Consider the following 12,725-nt stretch of genomic DNA (forward strand, 5'->3'; position numbering starts at 1 on the left):
TGGAGCGAGGAAAAAGTAAAGAGAAGGAAAGCAAAAGGGGTCGGGGGGGGTCCCGCTGAGTTTGGGGGGCTCTGCCTGGGCTGCGGGCGAGCTGCGCGCTCTGCTTGCGGAGGAGAGGAAGCAAGCATGGCTTCGGGACGAGAGTTTAAAATAAAAAAAAATAGAGAGAGAATAAACCCAAGGGCACCGAGCCGGCCCTTCCCCTTCCCTGCCGGCAGCTGTGCGCCTCTCCCTGCGAGCAGAGCCGGCTGCGGGCTGGGGGGGCGCCGCCGGGGTGTCCGGGGCGGGGCGGCGGCAGCGGGGCTGCGGAGGGCGCTCCGCCGCTCCCGGCCCTTCCCTTCCCTTCTTTTCCCATCCCTTCTCTTCCCCTCCGACCTTTTGCCGGCTGGGTGCTCGCTTGGGCTCCCCGCGATGCCCCGGCCGCTGCCCCCGACGGAGCTGTACGCGGCAGAGCGGGCGGTGGTGCTGGTCTCCTGCCTGCTGTCCTGCCTGGGCTCCAGCCTCCTGCTCTGCACCCATGCCCTGTGGCCGGAGCTTCGGACGCGTCCCAGGCAGCTCCTGCTCTACCTCTCCTTGGCCGACCTCCTCTCAGCCCTCTCCTACTTCTACGGGGTGCTGCGGGACTTCGACGGGACGTCGTGGGACTGCGTGCTGCAGGGCGCCCTGTCCACCTTCTCCAACACCAGCTCCTTCTTCTGGACCATGGCCATTGCCCTCTACCTCTACCTCACCATCGTGAGGGGCTCGCCCACGGGGGCTGGCTTGCTCTGCTGCTTCCATGCGGTGAGGTGGGTGCTGCCGGACGCCCCGGTGAGACGTGGAGCCCGTGGGTGCCCCGTGTGCGGCACGCTGCGCTCACGGCACCCACATGCTCCTTGGGGATGCTGTGCCCTTCTCGAGTTCCTTCTGACCAGGGGTTTTTCTGCTTTGGGACTAACCAGCCCTGCTTGTTTCCCCCCCCCCCGCTGCACCCATGGGAAGAAGTAGAGACGTGGAAAAGTTAAAAACGGGTTGCTTAAGTTGCAAAGATAATGTGCCAGTGGCTTAAAATCCTGGCTTCTCCCCCTCCACAGCCTGCTCTGACACCCTAGCAGTAATAACCCAAAACTTGTGTTTGCACTCCCTGCCTGCTGCTGCCCAAGCTCCCGCGTTTGGGATCCGTTTCCCGGATTTCCCGTGTCAGCGGGCTCTGTTTGTCCTCCCCCTTCCCCTAGCAGGTTGCTGTAACCCAGCGCTCCTAGGGGAACCCAGACCGCAAGCGAGGAGGCTGCGAGAAAAGCGCTCTGAAGGTTGTTTTGGCATGTTTGATTGAAAGCCAGACAAAGCAGCCCACAGTGTAGCTCAGTGTCTTGGTTGCTGCTGGTTAGTGAGCTGATTTTCCACATCATGTTCAGTAAAAGCCTTCATTATGCAATTTGAGCTTGTGTGATCATGTGCTTACCTCCACGCCGAGCAAAACAGTGATCCCTTAGTGCTCTGGGCTGCCGGGCTTTTGCACTAAATTATACAAGGAAAGATTTCTTTTTTTAAAAAAAGAAAAAAAAGTGTCAGGGCAAGCAAAGGAATGGGTTTTATTTGTTCTGTTTCTCAGTGAAATATTTGTCACCTCTTATTGTCAACAGGGTGACTTGGGAGATGATTGAGTTAGAGCTAAGTAAAGATGGGGCAGTGACAGACATTAAGGTTAAGAGGGAATCAGGGAGGACAGGAATCCTGCCCCACCTCTTTTAATTGCTGCTTGATGCTCAGGTCTGCCTGCGAGCAAGCCCAAGGTGCCTGCACACACGTGGCCAGCCACACCAGCACGGGGTGCAGGAGATGAAGTGAGATGCGATGAGACAGGAGGCAGCTTGTTTTCTTCTTTTTTTCCTTTCAATTGAGGATGATGTTGCACTGGGTGACTTGTGGAGAAGAGGAATTGCTGCTGAAGACCTGCACGGGGCTGAGGGAACAGAAACAAGGAGCCTGACTTCTTCATGGGCGTGCTGTTTGCATCAGGCTGCATCAAAGAGCTGCTGCAAACCTGCCCCACTTGTCATTTCCCTGTCTGCTAATTGCTTGCAGTGTGAGCTCGGTCTGTACTTAAACATCTCCGCCTGGTTTAATGCTGCTCAGCCTCGTCGGGTACAGGGTGCAGAAGGCAGCTCGGGGAGGCTCAGCGAGCTGCTGCTGGCCCTGACCTGTGCGCTCCTTCACAGCAGTCAAATCCCAAGAGCACCGTGGCGCTGCGAGAGAGGAAGGGAGTGTTCAAACTCAACTTCCTCCGGGTGAATTTGCTAGGTTTATTTTCAGGGCTCTGCAGTCAAAATCAAATGCCATCTTCTGCTCTAGGTGTTGCTCAGCTCCGCTTGCCCTGTTTAAAGGGCAATGTAGATAGCTTTCATCTAAGTCCTATTTCCAGGTTCTGCTTGATAAGTGGTGACTCCCATTCTGTGTTCAAAGTGTCTTCTTGCTTTACAACCTGTCTGCAAAGCAGGGAAAACAAGTGAGGACCTGTCCTCCGCCCAGCCCCTCCTGACACATCCTCCTTCCTGCATTGCTGTCACTACCTGACAGCTCCATCAGAAGCACAAATTCTGGATGTTGTGCTCGGCAGGGGCTCCCCCCATACTTTTCAGTGCTTCAAAGCCCTTCTGGGTGTCTGCCTTGCTTTTGGCCAGAAAAATCTTGTGCTACACACACAGGCATTTTTGCAACTCGTATGGAAAGATCCTAGCGTGTGCACTAGCTGCGGGGGGTGGGTGAAGAAGAGCAGCTGGGGGCAAAATAAAAGAGGGAAAATAATAGGTGAGTCTCTAAGGATTTAGAAATAAGTTTACACATTTTTGTCTAGGCAAGAACATGGGACTTCTTTTTTTTCCTTTTATCACTTGACAGGTTGCTGACATGGTCACGCCATGTGAAGAGCTGTGCTGAGACAGGCGTCTGGCAGGGATGGAAGGCAGGACGGGGTTGGTCGTGCACAAGTTTTCCAGCCCTCTCAAGCAGTTGCTCATCTGGGGCACATGTTTGTAGCAAGGCGTGCTCGTTTAACATTGAGCATAACCAGAGACTCTGTTCCTTAGCTCAGCAGAGCCTGGCTGAGTGTGTGTTGGAAGCTACTACCTGGAATTTTGTTTTTAGGGAAATCAGGACGTTGCAGGGGATGAAACCTGATGAACGGGTTTGTTCCTCACCAAGTTGAGTCACGGTAACGCATGCACCTCTTTTAGAGCTAGACTGGGCAACTGCGGGCCCTGGTTTGTTTTTAAACGTGTGTTGAGCTCAGAGGAGATTTGAAAACAAGCTTGCAGTTAGCTTTGAAAATATTTGTAGTACTTGTAAGCTGCAAGTTCTGGCATTGGGAGTGTTTCCAGGCTACCTCACTTGTTCTGGGTTTCTGAATGTCAGGCATCGTTTGGTTGGGCAATGGCTTCTTTGCTCCGAGAGCAGCTGATCCAAAATCAGGGCAAGGAGTGGGCCAGATCCCACCTTGGGATTGCTTCTTGCTTTGTCTTCGATAGTGGTTGCTGTCGACCTCTGAAGTGTTTGCATTTCATGAAAGGGCTGTGCAGATGCTTGTAAGCATATATATACCTATATGGAACACTTGAGACCCTTCCATGTATAATTTATTGTATCATACATCTGTGCTGTCACGACTGTGTCAGTGCCAGTAATACACTTCAGAACAGGACAGTTGAAGTCCCTAAGCCTTCCCTATGAGGTGCAGGGAGCTCTTAGATTTTGCTGTGGTTTTGTCTCCTCGTTCAGAAAAAGCTGTAGGTGGTAAGGCCAAGCCAAGGGACGCTACCTGGTTGCTGCTGCCTCGGCTCTTAAATTCTCTGGGAGAAGTCTTTGTATAGTACCAGTGGCTTGGTACTAGCATACTACAGACTCAGTTAATGTTTGGGTAAGAAAATGCAGAAATTAAACTGGTCGTATATTTGGTCTGGGGTTGCGCTACAGGATGTGCTCGAAGCTCTTTCCTCAAGTTGGCTTGGATCCCCAGAAGCCTGATATTTCTCTTGAAGAGTAAAAATTCCAGTTCCCATCAGGAAGCACCTGCAGGTTGCTGGAGGATGGCTGCTTGTCCGACCTGTGCAGCCCAACAACTGCGAATCTTCCCCGCTTGCAGGAGCCAGTGGGGGAGGAAGCACCTGTCCAGAGTAAATCAAAACGTGGTGGTAAGCAATCCGACCTCAGGCACACTGAGGACAAGAAAACCAGCCCAGCGTGAGTCCTTGCCTTACCTCATATAAATGCAGAGCTTGTGTTGATCTGGAGTGATGTGCTGGATTGGATAAATTTGTATTAATAGATTGCTGGGTGCTCTATTAGGGAAATAAGTACAGTTGTATCTGCCTGAGGGATGGGATTGCCTCCTTTTATCTCCTGCACTGATGGCATTTAGATCTGAGAGGCCCAACCTACATAATTACACCGTGGGGCTCAAAGGAAAATTTCTGCCTCTTCATGCTATCTTGGATCCTTTTTAGTCCAGTCTTCAAACTTGCTTTGGGTGCGTGTAATGTATTATTTTCTGGCTCTTCTAGATAAGTATGAAGCATTGGTATTTTCCAGTCCTTGGTAATCTGTTCTGTAGGGTTTCTTAAAAATAATTTAATCATGAATCTCAGTTCTCCTTTTCCCCTTTTCTAAAACATTTTCAAATAAGCTGGAACTGATGAATTTCCTTGAAATGTCTGATTATTTTCTAGATTCTTTCCAATTTCACTTCGGGTTTGTGATCCTTTGTGCTTAATGTTAGTTGTGATAACCTTCTGATCGCAATACACTTTTTCTGTGAAAATTGAAGCTTAAATTAGGCTCCTGATGCGTGGCAGTTTTTTTCCCCAATCTTTCTTTTGTTGGTTAGGTACTTGAAGGCTTCTTTTTTTCGGTCCCTTGCTGGTGAGCTGTTACTTCATACTGTAGCCTCTCCTTATGTGTCTGTATGTCCTCACACTGTTCTTTTATATTTATAACTAGTAATTTGACCCAGTTTGATCTCCTCGTATTATTCTCTTTCAGTTTCAGGTCACTGTGGAGATCATTATTTAGGCAAATTAGTTTCTTAATACATTTCCTTTGTGCTGGTGCTGGACTCATTTGTGCTTATGTCCTTTAATATGGTTTCTTTAAGGAAGGGCCAGTTCTCTTGAGTGCTTATCCGTACCGCAGTGGTCAGTTCTTCCAGATATTGAAATGTGAACCTCTGAGCCTAGAGTCCTTGTTCTTGGGCCACTTTACTGTTTTTACCAGAATGAGAGGGTTTTGAGAGGTGTAGAGGGAATTTTCATGGTGGTGTTGGTGCCTGGTGTGTGTTCAGAAGGCTCTGATAACAGCACAAGGAGGATTCCCTGCAGCAGAGCTGTCCTTAAACACCACCACCAGTTGACTCCGAGTATCTTATACCTTTCTATTTACACTTATTTTGTGTGTGTATAGGTGATGTTAGGAGCATGATCCTGTCTGTGTTCTCTGTAGCTCCTCCAGGCCACCAGCAATACAAGTATGAACCAGGAAGATGCTGAGACCAGTACAGCAGTGGCTTTTTCTTTGCGTCTGCAGAGAGCAGCGTGTTCATGCTGAAAGCTCAATCTCAGCTCTCTGAGGCATTTGCCATTTTTTGAGGAACTGTCCCTCGTAAGCTTCCTCAGAAACATTTTCTGAGGGTGAATGTGGGAAGGGCAGGTGATGTGATTTAGCTCCAGTGTTTCAGCCACGGGGTGATGTGTGAGCTGTACATCGTGGGCCGGGGCAGCTCTGTGAAGTCCTGGGTATTCACAGCCGATGGGAAGGGGCTGGGTGTTTTTACATCTGGGCTGGGGGAATCTTTTGATTCTTGCTCATGGCTTTTTGTGGGCAGCCCGAGCTGCTGAGTGACTTAGTCCATGTGTGTCACCGCAGTTATTTTTCTGCTAGGTGCTTCCCTATATCTGCCTCTGCTGGCGGGACAGAAGCTGATGTCAAAACACAGCTCCAAATGATGTGAAACTGGCTCCTCTTTGCTTCCCCAGCTTTAATGCTGTTACCGCCAGTGCTTTTCCTTGGGAAGAAACTTTCCCTTGGTCCTTCAGAAATGATTCTTGCTACCAAAATATTGACTACACCTCCATCAAAACAACAAAATAACCCCACCACTACTACTAGCACCACCATCAACTACAAAAACACAAATGATGCAATGAAATCGTGGATTTCTTTGTGTCACCTGTGCAAAGTGTCATGTAGGAATCAGTGTGGGGTTTGGTTGCTTGTTTTTTGAAAGCCATGAATGTGCCAGCTTGTTCTCGAATGGCTGGCTCCTGCAAGATGGGCACATTGTACTGTGCTGTGGCCTGCCAAATCCTGGATCTCACCTGCTAGATGTGCAGGCCAGGTCTCATTTCTGGTGCTCAGGTTGGCACATCATCACCTGCCCATCCTTTGTGTGTCCTCCAGGACTGAGATCCCAAGTTCTTAGAGTGGATCCCAGGGAATTGAAGCGGGGACTGTGTGGGTTTGTGTTTCCCACCGGGTGCTGTCAGAGGCCTGCCTGTCACAGCCACATCCCTTAGGCCTGGTGCAGGAGTGCTGGCATCCTGCAGTAGGAATTGGCATCCTGTGCAATGAAAGATCCCTTCGTCTGTCACCCATTTCTCCCAGGGTATTGGGGGGACTAAATTGAGTGTGTTCTTAGCTTAACCTTGCTGCTCTTGTTCTTTCCTCAGCTGGGGAGTCCCCCTTTGCATTACGGTTGCGGCTGTTGCTCTGAAGAAGATTGGCTACGATGCCTCCAATGTTTCTGTGGGCTGGTGCTGGGTTAACTTTGATGCAGAGGATCGGGTCTTATGGATGCTGCTAACGGGGAAAGTTTGGGAGATCCTGGCCTATGTGACTTTGCCAGTGCTCTACATCCTCATCAAGAAGCACATTAACAGAGCGGTGAGTACTTTGCTGCTTTCAGATCACATTACAGGCTTGCTGTGGGATTGTATCCTCCCACTCTGAAGATTTCACTATGTATTAGCAGCTACACAGGCAGGAATTGCTTCATAAACTGCTGAAATATGTCCAACTGCTGGGAGAAGCAGTACTGCTGAGTCAGGAGCCCGTAGCATCATTGCACAATGACTTAGCACCAGAAGAATGTAAAAGCCTCTTGAAAACTTAAGGGGTTACGAGATGAAATGTGAGTCCTGCAGTAGGAATTGAGACAGTGTGTGAAGGACGAAATTCAGCTTTTATCAGTCATCCATACATTTCCACTTGTACCAAGCCTGAATTTGGCCTCTGGACTGGCTTACCTAACCACAGTCATTTTAGGATTGCTAATGACAGCTTGCTTCTGAGTCCCTATTTGTACTTGCAGGCCTCAGAGGGTTCTTTGCTGCTGTTTATTGTGAGCACAAAGAATCCAGACATATTGGACAATACTTGCATAATAGAAATGAAATCTAAATTATGACATTGGCAGAAAGAACAACACCTAATTAGTTGCATTAGAAAAAGAAATCCGGAGAAATGTCCTTCTGGAATGTGTTGCCATGCACACCTGCTTGCTGTGGTGAAGCTATGGCAGTAGTCATGGATAAACACAACTCTGGTGAGGGCAGGATTCCCCAGACAAGCTGGCAGAACAGCACAGTCCGTACTGGTCCCAAGGGACCCAGGGAAGGGAAGCTGGGAAGGCTTTGCTCGTGCCTGTCACCACTACAGACACAAGGCAGACAGGACTCAATGTTCCAGCAGCTGTTGAAGACAGCAACGTGACTGCCTGGAAAGCTGATCCCCCTGCTGCTCTGCCAGGGACACGTGGCTGCTCTGCTCTCCCGTCCTGCTGAGAGCCACTCGATGCTCGTAGCGGGGTCGGAGCAGCAGCACGTGGGGCTTTCTGGGCTGGAGAAGCCCTCCTCTAGGGGCTCCACGCTTCCAAGGAAGAGCAACGGCCGGCCAAGGCTGGGTTTGGGCTGTACTTTTGGGTTTTGCAGGGTTGGTTCTGGCATGGTTTGAGACTGTGGAAGTATCTGCTGTGGGGGAGGCATGTAGTGGGCATATCAGTCTTTCTGAAGGAGAGCTGAGGAGTCACACCTGGGATTACTGGAGCCCAGGAGAACACTGCATGAAAGCTGTGCGTGCTCGGTAGCCCTGGTGGCAGGAGAAATAGTTTTCAGCAGGTGAGCTGTCCTGAGATTTAATCTCTTCACCTACGTTGCCATGCTGGTATTCATGATCATGTGTCCCCACAGGTGCTCCATGGGTTGTGGTGCCCTGCTCTCCCCCATCCAGGATGCTGCATCCATCCAGCAGCTTCCAGCATGGAAAGATCTCGGGGCCTTGTACGTCCAACTGCCCTTATCCAGGGCATAGATCCCAGAAACATTTTACTACCTGTAATGTTACAGAGGCTTGCTGCCTTGTTAAACCTATGGAAGACCATTGCTAACAGTATATGGTCAGAACTCAAGCACCAGGTCCTGCACAGGGATTGCTGGATCTGTAAAAGTGCCCAACCAGGCACCAGGAGAGCAGGTTCCTGCAGCACTGATTTGTTTGTCTGACCCAGCAATGTAGGGTATAATAAAGCTCTAAGAAGGGCTGGATCTCCTTTATTTGCAACTCCTTGGCTTTAGCAGGAATGTTTGCATTAACAAGGGCAGTATGTGGCTCAAGACCAGTGCTGTGTAACTGCATCCATCAACTGCCCACAGGATGCAAAAACTGGGTTGGCTTTGGAAGTAATCCCCAGAGCTCAATGTCCTGAGTGTGTAGCCTTTTTGTTCACATTTTTGTCTTTCCTCCATCTCCACGGAAGCATGCAGCGCTCTCAGAGTATCGTCCCATTCTCTCAAGAACACCGCTTCAGCCCCGGACTTCCATAGCAGATAAAAAGCTGATTCTCATCCCTGTCATCTTCATCATCCTCCGCATCTGGAGCACTGTGCGATTCATTCTGACGCTCTGCAACTCCCCTGCAGTGCAAAACTCAGTCCTGGTTGTCCTGCACGTAAGTATTGGCCAGGCAGCGTGTTAGAAGGAAGGTCTGGAAGGGAGATAAAGCCTGGTTGCTCTCGACATCACTTTCTGTGCCAGGATGCAGCTCAGGCTGGCACAACACATGCGCGATGCGGGAGCATCAGCTCCCTGGGATGCTCAGCAGCGCAGTTCCAGCATCATCTAGCGGACACTGAGAATAATTGCAGTGGGAGTTTGCCACAGGCACGCTGCTTGTAGGAGAAGCTGGGTGCCTGTCCTGGAGCAGGGGCAGCCTGCTCCACACCCAGACCAGGCTGTAGGACCGGCACAACAGCAGCCGGTGCTGTTTTGGGGTGTGAAACTATTTTTTCCTCTGTTTCCCTCGCTTAGGTGGAAGTTGCTGACAGCACTACAGCTGGTCTCACCTGATGTTTGCTGTTTTGGATGGGGGGGAGTGTTGGTACAAACAGCACTGATTAATTCCTTTCTTGCCCCCGTGCAGGGGATCGGGAACACGTTCCAAGGAGGTGCCAACTGCATTATGTTCGTCCTCTGTACGCGCGTGGTCCGGGCTCGGCTGCTCTCCTCTCTGTGCTGTTGCCGCTATGATGACTCGGGTTGGCCTTCAACAAGGTCGAGCAGCACCCGGCAGCGCCCAGACCCTGCTGGGAGCGAGGATGTGCCAGACCCCGAGCGGACAAAACCTCTGCTTTCCAGCACCTGAGCCTGCGCTGCCCACGGCTCTGCACTGACCTCATCTCTCTGGGTAAGCTGCATTTACACCACTTTGGGACCCAGTGCAAGAACTGGGGAGCTGCAGTTGGGGTGGAAGGGCTCCCCTGCGGGGTAGGAGTCTGCTCCTGTTGTGTGGGTTCCCTGTCTGACTGCAGGGATGACATGTGCATGTCTTCAGTACTGCGCAGTTCAGATGCATTTAGTGCCCAAAGTGTTCCTGGTATCATAATCCAATCCCTGCTGCCATTTATAGCAACAGGGGACTGGGGCTTGGTGACTCATGCAGGTTTATGTAAGAAATCTGCAGGAGCCCAACCTTGGCATCAGTTCTTTGTGGCTTGAGGTACAAGGTTTGACACTGGGTGATGCACTTGATTTCGTCTGTGTAAGTGTCTTGATTCCTTGGGCTTGACCTAATGAGTGATAACTGAAGAACATGCAGAAGTTTCGGATTAAATCCAAACAGAAGTATTTGGGGCCGGGGCTCTGTGTGGGCTTCTGCCTGAGGCAGATTCTGATAGCACTCTTGTGTAGCTAAAGGTAGTAATTAAACTGGTAAGAGCAAGTTTGGAACAGCTGCAGCCTGGAGAGGAGGCTTGAGGGGATGTACTGTAGGTCTTTGGTCAGCTCTCACATATTTCTGGTTTGGTCCTCCCAGACCACAAAGCCTGAGAGGAAAAAAAAAAAAAATCAGGCAGATTTTTTAAAAATCAATAAACAATTCTTTTTAATCTGTATAACAAGGTTTTTCAGAAAGAGCAGAAAGCTCAGGAATTCCTTGGGGAGGGACAGCAGCTGCCAGGCTCCCACTGCTCCAGGCACCCAGCTGTTCCAAACCTGCTCATACTACTTTAATTTTAGTCACCTTAACAACATGCAGAACAAACTGCATGGTACAGTGACCTCATGGGACTAGGCAGAGGCGAGTCCTCTTAATGCCAAGTCTTCACTTCAGGAAATAACTTCATTAAGATATGAATACATCTGAGCCCTCTTGTACAAGAGCTGTGTAGGCTTGGGAAGGTGGAGTCCTCAAGGGCTCGTTAGCCCATTTCATGGGGCTGGAGAGGGGCTCAGTTCTTTAGCATCCCCAGAGCCTTTGAAGGCTAGATGCAAGCATCTTTTATCTCTGGTATAGATGACTTCAAGAAGTTTTGCCTGCTTTCAGAAGTTTTTTTTCTTTTAAAACTTCTAACAGCTAAGTAGCAACCTTGGTAGCTCAACCTCATGTTAACCCCATGTGGCTTTGAAAGAGGAGCTATATTAAAAACTGTTCTTGCAGAAAGGCAGGATAGTAAATCTTAAATGTTACAAGACTTAGAATTGTGCTGCATTCATTTTTTTAGAGCCACCCCTGAAGAGATGGTAGTAATGTCACCAACTTGGCTGAAGGAGCAGGGGAAAGCAAAGCAAACAAAATCAAAAAAGACTCCTTGTTCTCAATTTCCCTTTTTCCATAACAGCAGAGTGCTGAGAAATGCTTTTGGAACAATGTGCAGCTTGACAGAATAACATTCCCTGCTCCTCGGGGTTCGGGGAAGCATGCTGGTTTGTGAAGATCAGCTATTGGCAACAGCACCTGTGCTGATACAAGTGGAAAATCTCTGACAGAAGCTTTCATGCAGCCAAGGCCAGGGAAGTAAAAACAGGCAACGGAGAGGTTCCTAGAAGTGTCTTTAGTTTCTAACGCTGCAGCTGATCACAGCCTAAATAGAAGCAGGGATGGGATAATGGGAGAGGAAGGGTCTGCGGTGGGCTGCAGAAATGCGTGGCTGCTCCTGGCAGGTCCCCTCCAGTCTTGGCATGATGTGTAGGAACGCAGCGCTCCCTGCAGCATCAGCTGTCTGGGAAGAGGTCTGAAGCCTTCCCTGTTGGGCATGGGCTGGAGAAGTTTGATTCTGAGCCTGTTTTCCCCCCATGCCTGTTTTCAGCTTCTGCAGGGCGATGCCCCTTGCAGCTCAGGCTGCAGCAGGCCTCTTGTCCTGCCCCAGAGCAAACCTGTGCACCCTGGTGCAGGAAGAAGGGGACGGTTCGGGATTTTAACTGTGCTTCATGTCATGCAGGTGCAGGATCACCCCAGAGTCCCACAGAGGGAGCTAAAGGCTGGGGAGAAGCACCGCTGGAGTGGCCGAGGAAAATGAAGATGTCCCAGTCCTGGGCGTGCAGATCGCAGCTGCGGTGGTCCTGAACTTCGCTCAGGATCTTCTGGAAGATGCTGTTTGGCTGCGCTCCAGCCTCCTGGATTTCTTCCCTCCTTCTCCTCTCCTTCCACCATAAATTTTAAAACTGTTTGGGGTTTTGCTTTTCTGTCTGACAGGGCAAAGATGTTGTTGTGAGTTCTGGGGTCAACAAATAGGGGGATAGGGAAACTTTAGTAGCTGCTGGATGGGACTGTCCTGGGCACGGGTTTCAGTCCTGAGGTGTGAGGCCTCCCAGGGAGCTCTGACCTGGCTCCCATTTTTCACTTGAATACGGATGACGGCGTGCAGACTCATTTGTTTGGTGGCAATGGATGGTTCCTCTTCACGTTTTATTCCTCCCTGGTGGTCAGGGGTCATCATCATCACCAGGGTGCGTGGCGGCTGCATGCTTTTTGCCTCCTGGGGATATCTCAATTCCGCAGACTCCTGGCGCCGAGGGGCACCTGGGCTCAGCAGCCCAGCCTCCAGCGAGGACGGCCCTCACCGTCCACAGGAGGGTGCCTGGCACGTGCTGGCCTCGTGCTGGCCTCCAGCCAGCCTCTGCCATAGCACATCCCACGGCCTGCTCCTGTCCTGGGAGTGTTTGTCCCGGGAGAATTGTATCAGGGCCAGGGAGGGGACAGTTTGTTGGTTGAAGATACTGCGTTAATTTATTTACAGCTCCTCCCTTGCTTGTGTTTTTTGTTTGTTCTTTTTTTTTAAATATTTTCTCCAACTTCTACAAAATAAAGTTCCGTTTCTTTACCGAGATGTTGTTCAAGCATGTTGTGACGGGCCTCTCGGTGCCTTTGAAGGATTTGGGTGAGGGGCTGTTGCAAGGTCAGTCTTCAGGTTTCTTGTGTGTCTGGC

General features: G+C 50.3%; 1 protein-coding gene across 1 annotated transcript; it reads left to right on the top strand.

Annotated features, from left to right (window-relative positions):
- The first annotated feature begins 300 nt into the window (after window positions 1-300).
- Window positions 301-12,624, top strand: GPR157 (G protein-coupled receptor 157). Its single transcript, XM_032201379.1, has 5 exons — window positions 301-788; window positions 6,696-6,909; window positions 8,780-8,971; window positions 9,443-9,706; window positions 11,739-12,624. The coding sequence occupies exons 1-4, from the start codon at window positions 412-414 to the stop codon at window positions 9,662-9,664; spliced, it is 1,005 nt and encodes a 334-aa protein (XP_032057270.1). The 5' UTR covers window positions 301-411; the 3' UTR covers window positions 9,665-9,706; window positions 11,739-12,624.
- The last annotated feature ends 101 nt before the right edge of the window (window positions 12,625-12,725 follow it).

This window comes from Aythya fuligula, chromosome 21, assembly GCF_009819795.1.
Source record: "Aythya fuligula isolate bAytFul2 chromosome 21, bAytFul2.pri, whole genome shotgun sequence".
Lineage (NCBI taxonomy): Eukaryota > Metazoa > Chordata > Aves > Anseriformes > Anatidae > Aythya > Aythya fuligula.

What these genes read in the sequence shown, in the direction of transcription:
- GPR157 (XM_032201379.1), top strand. Translation starts at nt 412, where the DNA reads ATGCCCCGGCCGCTGCCCCCGACGGAGCTGTACGCGGCAGAGCGGGCG. An exon ending in AGAAGCACATTAACAGAGCG is followed by an intron (nt 6,910 to 8,779) that starts GTGAGTACTTTG and finishes TCTCCACGGAAG; the next exon opens with CATGCAGCGCTCTCAGAGTA. An exon ending in CAGTCCTGGTTGTCCTGCAC is followed by an intron (nt 8,972 to 9,442) that starts GTAAGTATTGGC and finishes GCCCCCGTGCAG; the next exon opens with GGGATCGGGAACACGTTCCA.